Source organism: Salvia miltiorrhiza, chromosome 5 (genome assembly GCF_028751815.1).
Source record: "Salvia miltiorrhiza cultivar Shanhuang (shh) chromosome 5, IMPLAD_Smil_shh, whole genome shotgun sequence".
In the NCBI taxonomy this organism is placed as follows: domain Eukaryota; kingdom Viridiplantae; phylum Streptophyta; class Magnoliopsida; order Lamiales; family Lamiaceae; genus Salvia; species Salvia miltiorrhiza.
Genome location: NC_080391.1, coordinates 22055412 through 22070854, shown reverse-complemented (window position 1 = coordinate 22070854; position 15443 = coordinate 22055412). Strand labels below are relative to the sequence as shown.

Here is a 15443-nt window from a genome sequence, read left to right as displayed (position 1 = left end):
TTGAGCAAGCAATTGTTTCTGCTCCTAGATCTCATCGATGATCGCCTGCGCTACCTCATCGGAGGAAGACGACGAATTATCATCGAACCATTCTCTTTTTTGAAGAAAAATAGAGGAAGATTGAAGGAGAAAATGGAGGAAGATTGAAAGAGAAATAATATTGTGTGTGTGGATGAAGAGTGGAGGTATTTATAGAAGGGAAAAAATTTAAAAAAAAAAGGAGAAAACGGCATTGAAGCCGTTGGAAAAAAAAAGAAAAAGGGTGAGAATGGCTATATTACCGTTAAATTTTGAATTTTAATATATATATATTTTTTTATATATTGGCGCGTGTAACACACGCGGGCACCAAAAGGGATATCAGGCCAAGCCTGATAAATCAGGCTAGACTCGAATGGGAGGGGGGTTGCAGTGGGCGACCCGATCTTGAGGGTGACTCGAGTCCCCCCTATCGGGTCCCCACTGTGGATGCTCTAATTCCCAAAAGCACCTAAGAATAGCTCTTTATGATCCACCTATCTCCGCTAGGTCTCAAGGTTAAAATCATATCACACATTCCTGAATCGGTTAAACAATTATCTCATTTAGGTCTCAAACTGAATAACTAAACATGCAAATTCTTGGCCAGATAATCCACAAGAAACAGACACTAGGAATTGTAAATCAGAAACTAGAAGGCAATATGGTATCAACAAGTCAATCACATAAATTCAATCAACTATTTATAAACCCCAGAATCAGATAAAGAAAACTAGCCAGACATCATAAAAGAAAGTAAAAGCATAATTAAAAAGAAAGTAATTGAAAAGACTGAAATAAATAAAATCCAGAAATAATGTTGAATGAACAACTTGAATCTTGAATTTTGAATCTTGAAGAAAATAAATCTAATCTAAGAAAATAATAAAGTTATAAGTCTAAAAGTTGAAAAATATGAAGAAAAAAATTGGAAAAAAGAGGCATAGAGAGGTGTCTAATATGTCAATAATAGTACCTATATATAGGCACGTGGAATAAATACAGCACAGAACTCGAAAATATTGATAAAAGCCCAAAAATCTGCAAAAACACGGAGAAAACAGAGAAATCGGAGAAATGGTTGCCGTTTTCCACTACTGCACGACTTTCTTGTTTCGGCCATATCTCCCTAGTCCGAACTCCGATTTGCAATCCGTTTGCACCCACAAACTCGTATCAAGATGATCTACAACTTTTATTCAGACCATACTTCCAAAATCAACTTCTAAATTTCCATATATTTCATCAAAGTACAAGCACGTATCATATTTCAGAAGATATATAAAACAATTTAAGCACAAAACAATCATCAAACACTCAATTCCCTATAAAATTGACAGCACGAAAACATTAAAAACCATGAAAAAGTGAATGTTATCACCTGTAATGCACGAATAATCATTCAAACATGGGTTCGAATCCTAGAGGAGGCGAAAATTTAACCAATTAATTGAATTACGGTTATTCATGCATTACAAACAACTTATTCAACACTATGTCTTGGTTTATTTGTTATTACCATTATATATATAGGGTTAACTTCTATGGAGACTACTCCCCTACATAGAGAACAAAGACCAAATATTGTGCGTCGATCTTGCTTAATCTAACGGTTCATATAATTTCCCGATTTGATTTTTAATGTAATTAAATATTGGTTGATTAAATCCACTGAAATCTGGGATCACGTTGAATAAATCCCAAAAATTTCAAAACTTCCTGTTCTGGGACCTGATCCGTCAATGAACATAATATGTAAACATTATTATGTTCATTTGTTTTCCTACGAAAATATCGACGAACATTAGTATATTCATTAGTATGTTCATTTATTATTTTACGAATATATCGACGAACATTAGTATGTTCATTTATTTTTTATGAACATATCAACGAAAATTAGTATGTTCATTTGTTTTTTTACGAACATATCAACGAACATTGGTATGTTCATTAGTATCTTCTACGAACATATCAATGAACATAATATGTGGATGCATTATTTACGTAACAGACTCTTCATCAAATTAATATTTCATGAATAAAAGATTTGATTGCCTATATCTATGACAATTAACGAAAATATCAAATCTTCACCAGATGAATCATCACCCTTGGATATACCAAGATCGACGCATAGGATTTGGTCTTCGTTCTTCGAATTTTTGATGGTCTCCATAGAACTCTATATATATATATATGGTTGTGATCTATGGAGAATTCTCTATTGATCGTTCTGAATAAGTCAATAAGAATAAATCAAGAGACCACATAAATAGACATATATTCATAAAACACGTCACTTTCAGGATTTGAACTCAGGCAGAATGTCCGTTCAGTAAAATTATTGGTGTATTTAGTAAAATTATTGACTTATTCAAACCAATCCGAGATTCCTTCTCCATATCTTAATATTTAGCCTTCTCTGTTGATCTTTTTCACACACACACATACACACATAACTTTAAGAAAAAAAGTTGTGTAAGATTTAATTAAGACTCAAAATTCATAACTTTATTAAGATGCATCTACATACATTATCATTGGGGTGCGCTAAAGCGAGTTGGTGTAAACAGGAGAGAGGAGAGAGTGGATGCAATATTGCATCCCCGTGAACTTATTGAAAAGTGTCATTTTTATTTTTATTTTTTTTATTTATTATTTTTCTTTTCTTTCTTTTCTTTTGAAAAAAATATTTGTTACTTTTCTTATTTTACTACCTTCGTTTCGCTTCAAATGGCCTAAATTTTTCGACACGGAGATTAAGAAATGTGTGATAAATGTGTAAAGTGGTGATGAGACCATCCAAAAAATAGTGTTAAATATTTCTAAATTTGGATTGGGACAACCCAAAAATAGAAATAGAGTCATTTGAAGCGGGCCAGAGGGAGTACTATTTAAGTTTATTTCCATGTTGTGTTTTGTGTTGTGGGTTTAGTTCTATTTTTTTTAATTATGTGCTAATTTTATTTTCTCCATATTGTAATTTTTTAACAATTTTTCTAATTTTTATTATTTTTAAAGTACAAGAACTACAAAAAAAATAAAAAATAAAAAATAAAAAATTGTTAAAAAATTACAAAAAGAATTGATTTTTTTAACCTTGAACCAAATTTTATAAATAAATTGATTTTTTAAAAAAAATTAATCTTTTTTTATTCGAATAAATTTTGTCCAAAGTACTCTTATATAAAACTTGTGAAATGAATGGTTTGTGATTGTGTTGGTATTTAAATTGGTACTACCTGGCCACTGGATGCTTGTCATCATGTCTTCATCTCTACAGTGGCAAACACACCATTGGCCCATTCATATTTGGCCTGGGTTTTGAAACTAATAAAAGGAAATGGGAAAAGAAAGATATCCCAATCCCTCCCAACAACTCTTTTTACCAAATCTCAGATCCACCAAACCCTCCAAATCTCAACCGTCCATACAACACTCTAAAACCTATTTATATCCCCTACTCACTCTCTCACTTCTGCATACCAATTTCTGCGCCTTCTTCTTCTTCTTCACTCCTCCAAGAAGCAAGAACAGCGTCAAGAAATCCCTCTTCTCTCCCCCATTATGGCGCTTCTCGTCGAGAAGACCACCACCGGCCGCGAGTACAAGGTCAAGGACATGTCCCAGGCCGACTTCGGCCGCCTCGAGATCGAGCTGGCCGAGGTCGAGATGCCCGGCCTCATGTCCTGCCGCACCGAGTTCGGCCCCTCCCAGCCCTTCAAGGGGGCTAAGATCACCGGCAGCCTCCACATGACCATCCAGACCGCCGTCCTCATCGAGACCCTCACCGCCCTCGGCGCCGAGGTCAGATGGTGCTCCTGCAACATCTTCTCCACCCAGGACCACGCTGCCGCCGCCATCGCCCGCGACAGCGCTGCCGTCTTCGCCTGGAAGGGGGAGACCCTCCAGGAGTACTGGTGGTGCACCGAGCGCGCCCTCGACTGGGGCCCCGGTGGCGGCCCCGATCTCATCGTCGACGACGGCGGCGACACCACCCTCCTCATCCACGAGGGTGTCAAGGCTGAGGAGGAGTTCGCCAAGTCCGGCAAGCTCCCCGATCCCACCTCCACCGACAACGCTGAGTTCCAGATCGTGCTCACCATCATCAAAGACGGATTGAAGGACGATCCCAAGAAGTACACCAAGATGAAGGACAGAATCGTTGGGGTTTCCGAGGAGACCACCACCGGAGTCAAGAGGTTGTATCAGATGCAAGCTAACGGCGCCCTGCTCTTCCCCGCCATCAATGTCAATGACTCCGTCACCAAGAGCAAGGTATGATTGTCATTGCAGATCTAAATTTTGGTAGATCTAATAATTTAATTCTACTAGCTATTAGATCCGCACTCAATTAATAGACATATCCATTTTTATATTTATGTTTGGCAGATCTAGAACTTAATGTAGGTCACTAGTTCAGATCGATCTCATTCAATGTGTTTGTAAATGCATCAACAATCTTCTTTTCTAATCCTTGTTAGTTACACTTAGGATTATAAATTCTAAATATGTCTGTTAAATTTAGAATGTAGATCGATTATTGCCCTGTTTCAAGTGTTCAAAATTGGATGATTGTGTTACTCTGTTTACAAAGTTTTGCCCTTTTCTGTTTGATATATAGATCTGCATTGTGGATCTATGCCTAATTGTTAGAATTTAGAATGATTCATTTCTCATAGTATATGATAATAGCATACAATTAGATTTTTCCAGATTATATTAACATTTAGATAATCATAATATACTAATAAACTGTGCTATCATGGTTTTGGCAGTTCGATAACTTGTACGGGTGCCGTCACTCATTGCCCGATGGGCTGATGAGGGCCACCGATGTGATGATTGCCGGAAAGGTTGGTGTCGTCTGCGGTTATGGAGATGTAGGAAAGGGCTGTGCGGCGGCCTTGAAGCAAGGCGGTGCCCGCGTGATCGTGACAGAGATTGATCCCATCTGCGCCCTGCAGGCCCTCATGGAGGGTTTCCAGGTGCTGACCCTGGAAGACGTGGTCTCCGAGGCCGACATCTTCGTCACCACCACCGGCAACAAGGACATCATCATGCTCGACCACATGAGGAAGATGAAGAACAACGCCATTGTGTGCAACATCGGCCACTTTGACAACGAGATCGACATGCACGGCCTCGAGACCTTCCCCGGAGTGAAGAGGATCACCATCAAGCCACAGACGGACAGGTGGGTGTTCCCGGACACCAAGACTGGCATCATCATCCTGGCCGAGGGCCGTCTCATGAACTTGGGCTGTGCCACCGGCCACCCCAGCTTCGTCATGTCGTGCTCCTTCACCAACCAGGTCATTGCCCAGCTCGAGCTCTGGAACGAGAAGACCAGTGGCAAGTACGAGAAGAAGGTGTATGTGCTGCCCAAGCATCTCGATGAGAAGGTCGCAGCCCTCCACCTCGGTAAGCTTGGGGCGAGGCTCACGAAGCTCTCCAAGGACCAGGCCGACTACATCAGCGTCCCCGTTGAGGGTCCCTACAAGCCTGCTCACTACAGGTACTAAGCTAAAGGGGAACATGGTTGTTGCAATGTGGGGTAAAACAGTACACTTTGATCATCAGCATCACGGTTTCTTGAGCTGTTTGGGAGTTGATTTGATTTTGATGACTTGAAAAATAAGTTGGAAGTTGATTTTAGCAGTCATCACGGTGGTTTGATTATTTCTTTTTTCTGTTTTCCTTTTGAGCCTTTGATAAGAAAATGATGTAGTTGCTGCAGAAAGATGCATTATTGCGTTTGGCATTTATCTATTATATATATATTCGATGAAATGATATATCATTCTTATGGTAGAAGAATTTTATTTTTCACTGGAATTCAAGTGTGTTTAGTAGCATTGCGATTTGAACAATTTCAGCTGAGAGCAGTATTTTTGTATGTTAAGATCGGAAACTCATTTCATTATTGAGATAATGTTCTGTTCTGCTTTTTCAACTTTTCATAATTGTCTTGTTAATCTGCCTACTTAATTTTTGCCTTTCTTGTTCCTCAAATTTTATTATTTTTTTGGTTTTATAGTCATTAAAATTTAAAGGATAAATGTCATTTTCTGTTCCATCGTTTGGTCGAATTATTGATTATGTTCCAACTTTTTGATAAATATCTAATTGGTATCCAACCTATCAATGTTTTTTTTAATTGTCTCCTGCAAAAATTTTCCAGCGTTTGAAAATTGACGTGTAACGCCGGAGTTTGATTATGTGGACCTAGGGGTGAGCATTCGGTTATATGGTTCGGTTTTTACTAAAACCAAACCAAACCATATTTTTTTCGGTTAGAAAAAAAAACCCGAACCGAACCGAATTAACCGAACAACCCGAACCGAATTAACCAAAATTTTTATAATTAAAACCAAACCGAACCGAAAAACCGAATTAAACCGAAAAAACCCGAAAAAAACCGAAAAAACCGAAAAACCGAAAATTCTGAAACAAAACCGAAAAATCCGAAAAAAATAGTAAAATTTAAAAAATCTGCTCAATTTTTTTTACATATTTTATCATTATCCATCATTCATTTAATCATTTCAAGAACAATAGAACATACATGTATATATAACAACCTAATAATTAAAATTTGCATAAGTATTGAATCCATTCATCACACTCACCAAATTAAATACTAGAACATCCATAGCCAACAAACTAAAGAGTTTCTAAATATCCATCAAATCAACAACAAATTAGCAACAAATGATCAAGGAAAGAGTCCACAATTTCAATGTACAACACTTACATTACAACTAGCTGCTGAAGAATCTATTGTGGAGACTTTAATTTCTGCCCAAAACACAAAATTTCGCTGCCGAAACCTTGAAATATCTGCACAAGTTCAAGCTATTCTTAAATCCAGAAAATACTTAAACAAATTTTCAAGCTATTTTCCTACACTAACATAAAGCTAAATGGATACCTAAACCGCTAAACGAATCTGCCAGATCCCAGATGAAGTATTCCTACACTAACACAATAACACAAGGCTAAAATTCTAAATGGATACATTCTTCACAACAGTGACTTCGCCATTTATCTAGTACAATCGAAAAAAATGAAAGAATGGTGAAATACTAACCTGCTAGACGGTGGTGGAGTGAAAGCAGGCGGGCAGCGGCGGCGCTGATTTGTAGCAGGGCGGCGAGGGTGGGAGTGAAAGCAGCAGCAGAAGTTCCAGCCTCCAGGCGCCGTGGAGTGGCCGGCGTTGCCGCGTGGGGCGTGAGGCAGGGTGGGGTGGCGACCGACGACGACGACGTGACGAACAAGAGGCCGCGGCGGCGCTTCCTTAGGTCGCAGACTCGCAGGTGCAGGCAGGAACGAAGAAGAAGATGAATTCTTTCAGATTTGAAACTTGAAAGTGAGGCAGCGGCGCTGCCTTTAGGGCTTAGAAGTCAGAAATTAGAATTAGGGTTAGATATTTTAAGTATATAATTAAAATATTATATATATATATATATATATATATATAATTCGGTTTTCGGTTTTGTTCGGTTTTAAAAAATCCGAACCGAACCGAACCGAAAAACCGAAATTTTGTAAAAAAAAAACCGAACCGAACCGAAAAACCGAAAAAACCGAACCATATTTTAAAATTTCGGTTTGGATCGGTTCGGTTATTCGGTTTCGGATTTTTTGCTCACCCCTATGTGGACCGATTAATCTACTTGGAATTGACGTGGACTTTAATAAAAAAACTCAACGTAACTTAATAATGATTTATTGGTGAGCATCTTCGATCTGACCCAACGCGTCACCGCCTCCTGCCTCCTCCACCCCTCGCCGGCATCTCCTGCCCCGACAACTTCTCCAGCGCTGGCGATGACGAAGACGACTACCAGAACGCCATCGATAAAGAAGAGGATGACTTCGAGGAGGAGAAAGACAATGACGACCTAAAAATCAATGCGAATTGGGGCGGCAGATCTGCTGCTTCTGAGAGAGGTTCAAGCGAAGCGGTGATTGAGAATATGAGGGAGAAGCTCAAAACGGCGACACAGACACACCACGCGGACAGGCGCCGCCACCGCCTGAAATCTCCGGCGCGGCAGCTGCACTGGCTCCCCTCACCTCCAATAATGCCACTCACTGGTAAATAGCCCTTGCCTCTCAACTCTCTTTCACTCCCTCGTCTCACCCCACAAGCACACATGCACAACCACCACTTTCTCAAGCAACGGCGCAACTTCCCCTTTTTCAAACCCTAGATTGAAAGCTGCCACCACTTTCGATTTTCCGGCGACAATAGCCTGTGGCCGCCCCCAGCCTCGACTCCCTCTTTTCTAAGACAGGCTGGCGGATCTCCCTTCCCCTTGCTCAACTTCGATCGACAATAGCTTTTTGTCTCCGCCATCGTCTGCCGTCTCACAGCCAACTACCCTCAGTGTTTTGGGGGATTTCTGTAATGCGGCACTGTTTTGCCTCCATGTGAAGTGTGTTGTGTTTTTTTTAATTAAAATGACATAAAATTGGAGATTCCATGTAGATTAATTAATACATGTATGCAAACTCCGGTGTTCCACGTCAATTTTCGAACGTTGGAAAATTTTTACGAGACACAATTAAAAAAATGTTGATAGGTTGAACACCAATTAGATATTATCGAAAAGTTGGAACATAATCAAAAATTCGGCCAAATAATGAGACAAAAAGTGACATTTACCCAAATCTAAATGTTAGTCTCTCGATTTTGGAACAAGTGTCGTTAGCTGTTAAAACTTGTATACAATACTAAAGCATGAGGAATTCTACTTTTCTCTTGCCACTAATTATCATATAGAAAACCAAACAGAGTAAACAATTTACATCAAAAGCAATTAAAAACAAACTTCCATTGAAAGCTAAAAATGCCCCAAACAATCTCAACAATGGACAATTAATGCAAAGTTTATATTGTATACAACCTCAGTGCAAATTCAACTCTAAAATAAAAATAAAAAGACAACTTCCTTATCATCCCTCGTGCAGCGGAAACATGGCAAATATCGCGAATAAAAGTGATTAAATTAGTAGTATATTTCTGAACAATAATACTTTGATACTCCATTCAGTAGTACAGTATATACTCTTGAGTAGTAGAGATGGCAATGGATCCGAGACCCGGTCCAGATCCGCGAATCCAGACCCTTTTTTTCGGATTTGGACCTTGCAAAATTTGGACCCGGCGGATCTGGACCGGATTTGGACCACTCTCTAAAAAATCGGATCCGGATCTGGAGTAGTTGATATAAAACCCAGATCCGGTCCAAATCCGGTCCATGGACCCGGTTATATTTAAATATATAATATTTTTATTTTAATAATATATACTCCCTCCGTCCCATAATAAGTGGCCACATTCTTTTCGGCACGGAGATTAAGAAATGGAGTGTTATGTTTTAATTGAATGGGGCCCATCAAAATTATTGAGTTAATTAAAATAATTTCTTCCTCTTTTCACTCTCTCCCTCCCTAGTTCTTCCTGCCGCCGCCACTGGACGGCCGAGCCGTCGCCGGAGGCCGGCAGCTCTGCCTCCCATCTCTCCTTTCACCGTCGACCTCTCTCCCTCTCCCTTATCTCTCGCCTCTCCTCGCCGCGCCAAGCCGCGGCCGCGCCCCCTCCTCTGGCGACAACAACCAGAAATCACCACCACCACCACCAGCAACAACCACCAAATCACCACCACCACCACCAGCAACAACCAGAAACAACCAGAAATCCCCTCTCCTCTGCCAACAACCACCACCACCAGAAATCAAAAACCAGATCTGAAAGAGAATAGAGGGAGAGAGGGAGGACGACGACCTCAAATCGGCACACGACCGGAGAAGAAGAGAGAGGCAGCGAGCTTCGAATCCCCCAAATCAGCGCACGACCGGAGAAGAAGAGAGAGGCGGCGAGCTTCGAATCCCCCAAATCGGCGCACGACCGGAGAAGAAGAGAGAGGCGGCGAGCTTCGAATCCCCCAAATCGGCGCACGACCGGAGAAGAAGAGAGAGGCGGCGAGCTTCGAATCCCCCAAATCAGCGCACGACCGGAGAAGAAGAGAGAGGCGGCGAGCTTCGAATCCCCCAAATCGGCGCACGACCGGAGAAGAAGAGAGAGGCGGCGAGCTTCGCGAGATCTGTAACGAGAGAGAGAGAGGGAGAGAGGCGGCGACGGCCGGAGAGGCGAGAGGCGGCGGCGGCGGCGGCGATGGGGGTGGCATCCCGCCGGAGAAGAAGAGAGGGGCGGCTGCTTATAGTGTGATAGACGATAGGTGTATATGTTGATTTTAAATATAATTTAGGGTTTAATTAGTAACTTAATTAATGATCTTAATTAAGTTAAATTATTTCCATTTTTAGAAAGTAGCCATTTATAGTGGGACAGACGAAAAAGGAAATGTGGCCACTTATTATGGGACGGAGGGAGTAATATTTTTAATTCTCCAACCCTAAGCTCATTTTTATATTTTTTTAACCTCATTTTTATATTTTTTTTCTTTTCTTGTTTACTATATATATATATATATATATAAATGAATGAATTGACAGTTCTAATTGCAAGTGAAACTAGGCACGAAACATGTTTATGCAATTTAGCACATGTGGCTGGAGTAAACCTATTCTGGCATGGGGAGAAGAGAGTAGTAAACTAGTAATCATGGAGGTAAACAAGCTGATCTTACAATTAACAATTAGAAGATAGTTAAATGTAATTTGATGTAGGAAATATATTTAAGTATTGATTATTCGAAATGTTAATTTTAATCATAATTATTTTAGAAAAGAAAATAATATGGATCCAGGTCTGGACCCGAGACCCTGTGGATCTAATGGATCTGAGTCTGGATCCCATTTTTTTGGATCCAATGGATTTGGACCGGATCTGGATCTAACTAAAAAAATATGAATCTGGATCTGGACCAAGTAGGATCTGGTCCAGATCCGGCCCATTGCCATCCCGATTGAGTAGGCAACCTTGAAGAGATGCAAAAGAAACAAGGGAAGTATAATGAAAAATGTATCGTTGAGATGATTAGTGGTAAAATGAGTACTTATAAGTTTAAACGTAGTCTCATGTAAGAATTGTTGAGGTAAATCCACCTCAATGTGAAATGCCCCACAAGCCTACAACTTTTGACAAAGGTGTAGATGAATAGTGTTGCAACAGTTACTTTGGAAGAAATTGAGCAGCCTCAACTTTGGCTGCAAGCCTACCATTCCTTTTCTCCAATTGCGGCAGTTATCTTCAACAATTGCTGCTGAAGTTTGCAGCAAACTTCAACAAACAACGGCCCAAAATTTCCTATAAATTGCAGTGAGTTCTGCAGAAGGAAAAATGTGCAGAGTGAAGAGAGGTGTGAGGCAAAACAAGAGAGAGTTTGGTGAGTGCATTTGAGAGAAGAAAATTGTGAGGAAAAATCATAGGATTTTTCATCTCTCTTAAAATAGTAGCTCAGTCCTCTTGTGTTTTTCCAAGTTATTAAACTTGAGATTTGTGTTTCCCCTATTTTGTGTAGGGAGAATTTTGTAAGCCTACTATATACATAGTGGAAGATTTCAAGACTACGGTCTCGTGGTTTTTCCCATTTTGGGTTTTCCACGTAAAAATTCTTGTCTCATATTTTCTTATATTTTTGCACCAAATATTTTTCTTGGTTTGGATCCCATTTTGTAATCCAGCAAGAGGGAAAAGAATTATCCTGGTTCCGCTGTGCAAGTGACATTTATTTGGTCACTCGTGAATATTTATTCACCACTTTTCCCAACAAGTGGTATCAGAGCCACTTTGGTTCTGAGGCGGATTAAAAATGGAGGAATCGTCGTCGCTTGGTGGTATGTTCAAATTGAACGGATCAAATTACTCAATTTGGAAGCCAAGCATGTTGGATCTTCTCTATTGTAAGGATCTCTATTTGCCCTTACATGGAGATGATGCCAAACCAAAGGATATGAGTGATGATGAATGGGTCATCATGCACAGAAAAACAGTTGGTTACGTCCGGCGCTTCATTGAACACAGTATTTTTCATCATTTTGCTAATGAGGAAAAAGCTGACGTTCTTTGGAAGAAAATGGAAGCTATGTTTGAAAGGAAAAATGCTTTAAACAAAGCTTCCATCATCAGAAAAATCGTTCGCTTGCGATATGCGGAGGGTGCCAACATGACGGAGCACCTCAATGCATACCAGGGTCTTATCAACCAATCCACCAACATGAAGATTTCTCTTGATGATGAAGTCGTAGCTTTATTGCTACTCAGTTCGTTGCCGGACAGTTGGGACACTCTTGTAGTGTCAATCAGCAACTCGGCTCCAGGTGGAGCACTGACCTTGCAGATGGTCAAAGATTGTCTTCTTAATGAAGAATCCAGAAGAAAAGATCAAGAACGTTCTTCTGAGACAAAGGCGATGATTGCTGAAAACGGAGATCGAGGGAGAAGTAAAAGTAAAGGCTCTCAATACTCGAGAGATAAATCCAGGGGGAAGTCTAAACCCAGAAAAGACTTCAAATGCCATTATTGCGGTGGTCCAAACCACTATGAGAGAGACTGCAGAAAGAAGAAAAGAGATCAAGCGCGTGGAAATAATGAAAATGCTGAGAAAGACACAACAGCAGTTGCAACTGATGGCGATGTTGTCGTAGTTTGCGATGATGCTCTTGTGAGTTCGTCATGCCAACAAACAGACTGGATCGTTGATTCGGGTGCATCATATCACATTTCACCACATCGTGATATGTTTGCATCCTACACCGGTGGCAGCTTTGGCAAAGTCAGAATGGCCAATCATGGTGTGACAGAAGTTGCTGGTATAGGAGACATTGTCCTGCTTACTGACACTGGATGTAAGCTTATCTTAAAAGATGTCCGACATGTTCCTGATATCAGACTCAATATTATTTCCACTGGCAAGCTCGACGATGATGGCTACATCAACCATTTCGGCGAAGGAAAATGGAAGCTAATCAAAGGCTCTCTAATTGCAGCAAAGGGTAGAAAGCAAAATTCTCTCTACATGATGCATGCAACGTTGTCCAATGGAGAGGTGAATGCAGTCGTCAAAAATTCCTCCATTGAGATATGGCATAAGAGGCTTGGGCATCTGAGCCAGAAAGGTCTGGAGATCTTGGCTAGAAGAAGCCTCATCCCTGAGGTTAAAGGAATGCACTTGGAAACCTGTGTTGATTGTTTGGCCGGAAAACAACACAGAGTTGCATTCAAGAGCTTCTCTCCCTCAAGAAGAGCTCAACCTCTTGATTTGGTGCACACAGATTTGTGCTACATGAAAGACAGAACTTTTGGTGGCGCACTATATTTCGTCACTTTCATTGACGATTTTTCGAGGAAAGTCTAGTGTTTTGCTTTGAAAACCAAAGACCAAACGTTGGAGGTCTTTAAGAATTTTCAAGCAAAAGTCGAGAGACAAACGGGAAGGAAACTGAAGTGTGTTCGTGCAGACAACGGCGGTGAGTACCAAGGCCCGTTTGAGCAACACTACAGGAACCATGGTATCAAGCTTGAGAAAAGCGTCCCAAAGACCCCTCAACACAATGGCGTGGCAGAAAGGATGAACAGAACAATTTGTGAGAGAATCAAATGCATGCTGTCGCACTCCAAACTGCCAAAATCCTTTTGGGGTGAAGCTATGAGGACCGCAGTTGACTTGATCAACCTTTCTCCATCAACTCCTCTGGGTGGTGACATTCCAGATAGAGTTTGGTCCGGGAAAGACGTGTCTTACAAACACTTGAGAGTGTTTGGCTGCAGGGCTTTTGTTCACATTCCAAAAGATGAGAGATCCAAGCTTGATGATAAAACCAAACCATGTATCTTCTTGGGATACGCTCATGAAGAGTTTGGTTATAGATTATGGGACCCAGTTAACAGGAAAGTCATGAGAAGCAGGGATGTAGTATTCCTTGAAGATCAAGTTCCTGATGATGCGAAAGAAAAGCCTGAATCTAATTCAGAAGTTCCTGTCAACTTAGATCCAGTTCCTTCACCGACACTCCAGAATTACGGGGGAGATACCCAATCGGAGCATGGTGATCCGGTTGATGATGAAGCAGGTGACGATCAGACTCCACCTGTACAAGATGATGTCCCTCCAGTTAGAAGGTCTACCAGAGAAAGACAACCTTCTACCAGATATAGCCCACATGAGTATGTAATGCTCACTGATGGAGGAGAGCCACAGAGTTTTGTAGAAGCCATGGCGCATGACCAAAAGGAGAAGTGGTTAGAAGCCATGAAGGAGGAGATGAACTCCTTAGTTGAAAATCACACCTATGACTTAGTGAAGTTGCCAGCCGGCAAGAGATCGCTGAAAAATAAGTGGGTCTACAGATTAAAGGCTGAGGAGAATAGCTCACAACCAAGGTACAAGGCGAGACTGGTTGTGAAGGGTTTCAGTCAGAAAAAAGGGTGTTGATTTTGAAGAGATTTTCTCACCAGTGGTGAAGATGTCTTCAATCAGAGTGGTGCTCGCAATTGCTGCCAGTTTGGACCTGGAGATCGAGCAACTTGATGTGAAGACTGCATTTCTGCATGGAGATTTAGACAAAGAAATCTACATGGACCAACCTGAAGGTTTCAAAGTCAAAGGAAAAGAGAACCTTGTATGCAGGTTGAAGAAGAGCTTGTACGGCCTGAAACAAGCTCCCAGACTATGGTACATGAAGTTTGAGTCCTTCATGTCAACCCATGGCTACAACAGGACCACCTCAGATCACTGTGTTTTCTTCAAGAAGTTCGCAGGAGGTGATTTTATCATATTGTCTGTCTACGTTGACGACATGTTAATTGTAGGCCATGATGCCAGCAAGATTGATAAGCTGAAGAAAGAGCTAAGCAAGTCTTTTGCGATGAAAGACTTAGGCGCGGCTAAGCAGATCCTTGGAATGAAGATCTTCAGGGACAGGAAGAGCAAGAAGCTCTGGTTATCTCAAGAACAATATATTGAGAAAGTTCTTGAAAGATTTAGAATGAGCAAGTCGAAGCCAGTCGCCACTCCACTTGCGGGTCATATGAAGCTAAGCTCAGCACAATGCCCGACAAGTGAGACAGAAAAGGAAGAACTGCAAAAGATTCCATATGCTTCTGCGGTGGGGAGTCTAATGTATGCTATGATATGCACTAGACCTGACGTCGCTCATGCAGTTGGTGTGGTAAGTCGATTTCTCTCAAACCCAGGAAAAGAGCATTGGACAGCAGTGAAATGAATATTTCGGTACCTGAGAGGTACTTCTAAACTTTGTCTGAAGTTTGGTGATAACCATATTCTACTTAAAGGATATGTGGATGCAGACATGGCTGGTGACATAGATTCCAGGAAATCCACATCTGGATACCTGATGAGACTTGCAGGGGGAGCTATCTCGTGGCAATCGAAACTTCAAAAATGCGTGGCATTATCCACAACGGAAGCTGAGTACATTGCTGTGAC

At 41.0% G+C, this 15443-nt stretch overlaps 1 protein-coding gene and 1 long non-coding RNA gene across 2 annotated transcripts; one reads left to right on the top strand and one right to left on the bottom strand.

Moving 5' to 3' along the window:
• The first annotated feature begins 3239 nt into the window (after positions 1-3239).
• On the top strand, positions 3240-5814 carry LOC130986732 (adenosylhomocysteinase). The gene is made up of 2 exons (XM_057910229.1): positions 3240-4299; positions 4800-5814. The coding sequence occupies exons 1-2, from the start codon at positions 3589-3591 to the stop codon at positions 5544-5546; spliced, it is 1458 nt and encodes a 485-aa protein (XP_057766212.1). The 5' UTR covers positions 3240-3588; the 3' UTR covers positions 5547-5814.
• A 782-nt stretch (positions 5815-6596) lies between these two features.
• On the bottom strand, positions 6597-7820 carry LOC130986733 (uncharacterized). Its single transcript, XR_009089352.1, has 2 exons — positions 7115-7820; positions 6597-6864 (listed from the first exon to the last, which is right to left on the bottom strand). It is a non-coding gene; the product is annotated as an uncharacterized LOC130986733 (long non-coding RNA).
• Between the last annotated feature and the right edge of the window lie 7623 nt (positions 7821-15443).